This window comes from Acanthaster planci, linkage group LG17, assembly GCF_054643075.1.
Source record: "Acanthaster planci isolate LZ-2023a linkage group LG17, COTS_SCS, whole genome shotgun sequence".
Lineage (NCBI taxonomy): Eukaryota > Metazoa > Echinodermata > Asteroidea > Valvatida > Acanthasteridae > Acanthaster > Acanthaster planci.
Genome location: NC_141793.1, coordinates 6388524 through 6396257, shown reverse-complemented (window position 1 = coordinate 6396257; position 7734 = coordinate 6388524). Strand labels below are relative to the sequence as shown.

The 7734-nt window shown below is 40.6% G+C and overlaps 1 protein-coding gene across 1 annotated transcript; it reads right to left on the bottom strand.

Annotated features, from left to right (window-relative positions):
* Nucleotides 1–1091: 1091 nt before the first annotated feature.
* Nucleotides 1092–6100, bottom strand: LOC110989313 (uncharacterized). Its single transcript, XM_022253613.2, has 2 exons — nt 6031–6100; nt 1092–2588 (listed from the first exon to the last, which is right to left on the bottom strand). Exons 1-2 carry the CDS (start codon nt 6098–6100, stop codon nt 1657–1659), a joined length of 1002 nt encoding a protein of 333 aa, XP_022109305.2. The 3' UTR covers nt 1092–1656.
* Nucleotides 6101–7734: the final 1634 nt, after the last annotated feature.

Here is a 7734-nt window from a genome sequence, read left to right as displayed (position 1 = left end):
TCCTGACCAAAAGAGGACAATAAGGTCCCCGACTGACAGAGGGTCCCCGATTGACAGCTGTGTACAAAACGTATGGGTGGTCTTCTAAAAAAGTTACAAACAAAAGAGGAACAATAGGGGGTCCCCAGTTGCAGGCAAATACACACTTGTGTGTGCGTGTGTGTGTGTGTGGGGGGGGGCAAATTCAAAAGCGAATGCGGCTTCAGGCTCCTTCAATGTGATATTGGGGGAGGAAAAATATCAAAAGCCTTGCTCACGGTCACAGCAGCCCTGCTTTCATTTCGTATTCGTTTTCTTATGGTTTTGAACTTTTGATGCTTATGTTTGATCACTTAATTTTTCTATTCATATTTGATTTTAAAAACATCCGTCGGGGGCAAGTTTCCCCCCGCCCTCCCTCCGCTGGATACGCCACTGGTTTCAAGGCCAGAATACCAGAATTGTTCCTTTAAGTTTCTATTTATGTCATATGATGCGAGATATGCGGCAAAGGGGGACCCCCTCTATTGTGTCTTCTTTGTGTTGGTGCAATCTTTGGAATTCCTTTCAGATTTCTGAGGGGGGTGCAGTAGGTACAATAGCCTTAGGGTATACAGCTTGTGCATCATAGGGGGGTCCCCGTCCCACATATCATGCTGGGTATCATTTATGTGACTAGTTTTAAATGGTTCGACTTCATAAGCGGAGGGCCAAAAACAGTGGGACAATTGTCACTTATTAAAGGTAACATGATTCCTATTGCATGATCCTGCGAGTTGGTCATAAAAATATTATCTATGGGTGTTGCTGTATTGTGCTTTAACCTAGTGGGCTTATCGCCTGCAGGACGAAAGGAGTAAGAGCAGGCCTACATCAAGTTTAGATATACATTTAACAATTATTGTTGCCTGAAGTGTAGGGGTCCATGGTGTTTTGTACACCCGAGGGGGTAAATGACACTCAAGGCGAAGCAGCCTGTTTTTTTATACCATGGTCATAATTACGCTAAAGCAGTCGTGTAATATATGCATATTTTATTGGAAGATAAATTAAAATACTTTGACAAATTGAAACATTGAACAACAAATTATATATTAAACTACAAGGAAAATTATTGATAGATGAAATGGGGGAGGCTGTTTTACTTGAGAAACCCGGGATTCATAAAGCACTTATTATTATTATTATTATATTATTTACACCAAATTCTGTAGAAAAGTATTGGCATGATTTAAGAGCAGACGAGAAGAGACAAAGACACAAGCGTTTCTATAAACAACAATGGCGGTTGCAACGTTAAGAGCATACCCGTGTTCCGATGAGCATAGCTGGATGCACGAACATGAAGTCTACTAACCTGCGGGTTTCCGTCATGGTCAGAGTGAAGAGAGCAGCACATGCAAACGGACATGTTTGCTTCAATGTCCTCCACACCCCACATCTCTCACAATATTGAACGCGTAGTACCACCACGGATGATCCTTGTACCCAAGATTACACAATTACAACGCAGTGGACACAACACATCAACTGTGGGAAAGATCACCGTTATCCATCTTTTTTAGCAGTAGCAGTAGTTTTTCTTTTCTGGTAGCGCCAAAAAATCCCTCTGGAGCCCACCCTGTAAAGATTAGATGATGAGCATCAAAAATGACCCTGAAAAGGCCACATGGATAGCTAGTTATCGTGCAATGAGTGCTCACGAGCAAGTAACTCCTCACTAGTCCCATTGACTAACCACATATTGGAACTTCTGAATTTAGCCACCTTGGCAGCGTGACCATGAATACTTGCAGCATGCATGACGACCGCCGAGTAGTTTGCATTTTGCTCTAAAAGTTGATAGAACTTAGGTCCTGATGGAAAAAGATGAATGTCCAGTGGGTGTACATTGACATGCACGGGTTGATCAGCTCGCAATAACCTGTTCATCACAAATTGATCCATGATGTTCTTTCCCTCCAGTGACATAATCCACTTCCTAACAAACTGGAGCGTCGTGTTGGTCGGCCTAAGGTATATAAAACCGGCGCAATAACTAGCATTTAGAGCGCGAGTGGGGTAAGGTGATTTCTGGTCCACCATCGACATATCAAAGTCTCCCTGGAAATATGGAAATGGGTCACTAAACCAAAATGTGTCGGAGTCAGTGAAAAGAACCTCCAAGCCTTGTTTTAGCAGGCTCAGAAAGTACCGCTGCCGTTTCTTCAGTAGGCCAAAGTAGTTAATGAAATCTTTGCTCCACACCTCCCTACTCTGCACTTCACCAGAGTTAGTCATGACCACGTGTACTGCTGGGTCCCCCTCGGCCTTGCTGCGCAGATACTTGTAAACCGTCTTGTCCTCTGCAATTATGGTTGTGTTGACACAGACACCTACTTTACGGATACTAGCCAACATATTTAGGGACAGGTCTAGATAACCAAGGTTAGTGGTGGTTAGCATCACCACACCTTGTCGCTTCATAATATCCTGAAGCGTGCAGTTAGACAGCTGTCCACGCTCCCTGGTGCCGACTGCCGGGAACAGACTTGTCTTTATATTTTCCACAGCTTCGTATTTCACTGCAGGCTTCATAATCACACATGTGTGACTCTTATGGGACCAGTCTGAAAAATGAACACATTAAGCTTGATTGTGATTATCTTTAACTTCGCTGAAAATTTGTATTTTTAATTGTTAGAAACAAGCACTGCAAACTCTTGCATTTCTTGCATTTGTATTGCGTTCATCTTGGGTTTTATGTTTCCAGCAACGTCTTCAGCAAACACTTTCCACACAAATCAAAGTTGTTGAAGGGAAAAGAAAGTAAAGAAACGAGAAAATGAAAAGACAGGACAGGTACATGTACTTCATTGTGTTCGAAATGACCAGTTGAGAGCTTTATGTTTGATTCTGCTTAAGGAAATTATAAACACAACTTCGTTTACCCACTTAATTTTTTTAAGGTCGGTTTCTACAACAGGAATGTGAAAGCGAAGCAAATTTGACCTTTCGATACTAGAAATTTCGAATAAGAATGTGTTCAACTTCTGCAAATCCGCAGCGCCAATTCTGACCTGACGTCATAAATTCGCGTTTGTTTTCGCCTCTGCGCAAAGTATGAACCAGCCTTAATTTCTGTCACCGTTTGCTTGCGGCGGGAGCAACCGAGGGCGTGTTTTTATACATAGCAACGACGGTCCTTTGGGTGTCTAGTTCTCAGGTATAAAACGACATCTTTTACAAAATGTCTCAGTATGCCAATAACTTAGCTTTTAGCTTCAACACATCTTTTAGGACGGATCAGAAAACTCTGTAAAGAAGGTTCTTTATGTTTGGGAAGACTTGAAGTGCTTGTTAGGTTGCACCATAATGTTGAGTAAACCTAAGGTTAATCATATCGGTTTTAGCATAAAATGACAGCCCACATAGAATGGAGCAAACATTATTTTAAAACTCTGGGTGTTAGGTTTCTGTTATTCGAAGAGGAGCTCGTCACTTATTTGTTCTTCTTTTTTAATGCATAGAAAATACTTTAAACATTTGAAATAAGAGAAACCCGCATGACAGGGAAGAATCACGATTTTGAAGTCTTTAATTATGTCTAAGTTATTTTTTTGTGTTGTCCGTTTTACTAAATTTGGACAAATTCTTTTTCTAAGAGAACCAGCAAAGTTATTGTTTCCTTTGTGTGGACCGTACGCACAATAATATGAGCGTACTGTTTTATTTAATAGGTCCACAGTAAGGATCAATGTATTCTCAATAAGATCGACCACAAATGGCATGCTTATGCATTGTAGGCGTACTGGTGGACGAGGCTCCTTGATGTAATAACAAAGGGAAGTGGAAGCATTTGGGCATTCAGTCGCGTTCCACATGGAACACTGTGTTCCTTAGTGAGAACGGTCTGACGGGACCACACATTCTCGTCGGAACGTTCTCATTCGGGTAGCTTCATATAATTAACGGTGTCCAGAAATACTCTAAATTCATTGCATGGTAAGGTATCTTTGGGGGTGAATATGGAAAGGAAAAACGGGAGAAAAGGTAACCTTCACGAGGAGTAAATCACAGAATGCTGTGCTCTAGCTGCTGTGCTTCAGACACAGGGTCTAGAAAAGGAATGTCAGAAATCTTTCTTCCCGATTGCGAATATAACAGCGGCATCGCTACACTGGGAACACGCGTTCCGAACGGAACACTGCATTTTAGCAAATAACACATAAACTTTAGCTTAGAAAGTTAATAGGAAGAAAAAGGAGCTACTGTTCATGTGGCGCACGTTTATATAAAAGTACCTGACTTAGCAAATGGCCCGGTAGGGGCGCGATTTTTTTAGTACACAAAACCTTCTGGGAATACACAACGAACGTTCCTAGGAAAATTGTTCTTGACTGGAGACTAGTCTTCGTGCTTCGTGGAAGTTTCTCCTGGAAGCTTCCCCAGTAAAAAAACATATCCAGTGCCATGATTAAAGCCTGTATTCAAGTCGGGTTTCCCAACGTGTTGTATTAAAAAATACAGCTGGGGCTTGCGACGCTGCTAACGGTACAGCTTAATAAGCAAACATACCGGTTGATCGACCACATAAGCATAAACTGACTTGATGACTGACGTCTGATAACGTCGTCGCTTTGGAGGTAAATCTTGAACAAAATTACGGTAGGGCCTTTGGTGCTCATTTGAAAACTTTACAATGAACATAGGGAACCGTGGCTGAGAAATGGCGCTACTTTTTAATCTCGTTCACAAAACGTGCAAAATTCCTCCTTAATTTAGCCTCCTCGATCTCCTGAATGGCCGCAAAGGGCACATAAAGAGATTCTCAAATTATTGCTCCATAAAAGTGTTTGCCTCCCAAAATTCGCTCTGGATTTGCCATTGAAAGGGGACTACCGACGTTAGCAAAAAGTGCGCAAGGGTTGTCGGTAAAAACATAACTTTACAACTGAAAGCAAAGCGTTCGATGTTAAACTCGTCGACTGCATGCAGTCCTTATTTAAATCTCATAAATGGTTGAGTTTCTAATACAAAGTGTTTAAATCAAATCAACTGAAATCAACATTGCACGGTGGAATAATGTTCATAGGACGTCGTTGCTCTGTCAAAATACGCGTTCTCTTGTTCCTATTCTGAGTGGATCCAGCTGCGTCTGGTTAGCGTGTTGAGATCGAGGCTGAGTATCACTGGGTCTCGTCATGAGGCCCAGAATATGTTTGAGTGCAAAACTCTGCATCAATGGGATTCTTGAGAGTTCAGTCACTAGTTGGCTGCCGTATCATGGCTGTGACAAGAAGCTTCACGAGAACTCTGTTTTTACACAAAACTTTTAAGTTGCGCGATGTCAACTCAACGGAATCTGGAACCTATCGACTGCAGACAAGTAAATATTTGCAAGGTTGTACAATCTCGTTTTCAAGAAATCACGGCGAGTGAAAACAAACGTGCATGAACAAGTTGACCTAGGTACATGTACGATATCGCTGGACGTGAAAGGCCGTTAATAAAATTCATTTTTTATACTTCTCCAGGTGACTTTTCCTAAATAATAATAATTCCATTATGAGTGTTTCTTGGGTGGTTTCAGTAAGGAATTATTTTTCCAAAAATTATCGAACGTGATAGGACGGCCAAATGTAAAATCCCATAGGCAGACCGCGCAAGGGTTCTGGAAGCTCGCTGCGTGACCTTTTACTTTTAAGCTCTATTGGAAAAAGTATAGGGCGCCTCACAGCATTGGTTGTCTTTGCAGCAATAATGGATTAACAAAAAATCAGCCACCGCGTGCACGATGATGGTCGTCTCCTATTCAGTCATTGCATAGATAGTATGATCCAAGGGCTCAAAAAATTAAACCACGGAAAGGTATGCTCTATAAACAAAAAGCCCTTTGAGTCCCAGCGTGATGACAAGATAATACCCAAGTGAGTTTTGCCAGAACTTGTGTTCATCCGTCAACTTCAACCAATCTGTCCATAAGTATGTTTTGCCCGGTTGTGGATTTAATAACCGAAAAACCCACAAAAGGACAAGCAAAACAAATAAAGAAATGAACCAAAAACTTACACACAAAAACTATGAGTATAACTACCGTCTGTAGAACGACCAGGACTTGAAGTGTTTGGTTAACAACCATTCTGTTGTGCTCCGTGACTTGATTCTGTCGATGAAAAAAAGGAGTAATGGAACAAATTTGTTTTACCAATAACTCTTGTAGGAAAAATAATTTTTTGTTGGTACCTGGAAATTATATAAAGAAACTTACCGATTGCGAAAAAAATCCTCTTTCAAATTATTTCTCGCTTGATTTCAGTAGAGTTGTGACAAGTGTATATGAATATCCGACAAAGTCGAGGGTACAATTTTTTTCAGGTTTAGTTCCTCCGACGCCTCGTTCACTATTTCCGAGACAGGTTTTCTGGAAGAAAAGCACAGATATCACCGATCCAATGCCGAAAAAACGAATACGCAAAAAGATTATACATGTATTTTGCTCCTGAAGAAGTCCCCGAATTAATAGCTGAACAATGTTATAAAAACGGTTGCGGAGTGCTTTTAGTGGTAGGCCTGTTATTCGGTTCACCAATATCATGCCTTTGGGGAAATATCCATATAAATACTTTGATTTACAAATCGATCTATAGCGTCAGGTGGCACGCTCTACCTAAACAAAAGGGAAGTAGTCAAAACAGAAAAGGTAGCTGTTGCAGTTATTACAACAATACTTTGCTTCACGTTTTCGAATCTAAAATTCTATTTTGTCTTTGCAAAAGAGTGCTCCACTTGCTGTGCAGTTGTCGTAAAAATAACAGTTAATAGAAATACTGCAACTAATTTGTAAATTGCTGAAGAGTTGACAGAGAGCAATGTAGTTTTGAAAGCAAAGTATGGGTAAAAGTACATAATGGGTTGTTATCTGATTATGTAATGACTGAGGGTCACAGATGACAATAATCTTAAATTTTAGGAATTACATAAGATTAAATGCATCACCTTATAGATTTTTCCCTTGTTTCATTGCTTTAAAACAATGCCAGGATTTACTTGAATTCTGCAGTTTGTTGTTTGATATAGAAATTAAAAAAATCTTCAAATTAAATGACTGTTAGACTGTAAGCGTGTTTGAATAGTGAGGCATGATCAGAAAGTGAAAATCGGTCCACAACAAATCAAACATTAAGGAGATCCAGGGTTCTCTATCCGGGGGCATTCCAATTCGGCGGAAACGAGACAACGTGGTTAGCACACGTCGTTGTATATAATTATTTTCGTGTCAAATTGCCCAAACGGAGCTGATTTAGAACTGCGCATCATCAGTAAGTTTTCGCTGGCAGACAACGCTAAAAGAAAATAATATATAGGGCCTGTTTCTTAAGACTACGTATTACACATTTCACTGAGAAAACAGATAACTGCAAACGATAAAATGTGAGATTACTTCCGTCCTCACTCCAATTAAAACTTCATAAACTCCATGGGCGTAAATCCCGGGGATGGGGGTATATTCCGCCACTTTTTGAAGTGGGGGACCGGCTATTCAGTCATCCCTGCACTGGTTTGTGGCAAACAAAAAACTTAAAGCGGATTTTGAAGAATTTTTAAAGTCTTCCAACGATTAAAATGCATTTAATAGCACAAAGATCCAATCCAAAAGCCGCAAATATGCCATTTTGAATAATGTACAATATTATGAACATATAGAGTCATATGGTGTCACCTCCCCCTGTTTTCAAATTTTCATGGTCGGGCAAGTCGTCCCACCCATCTTTC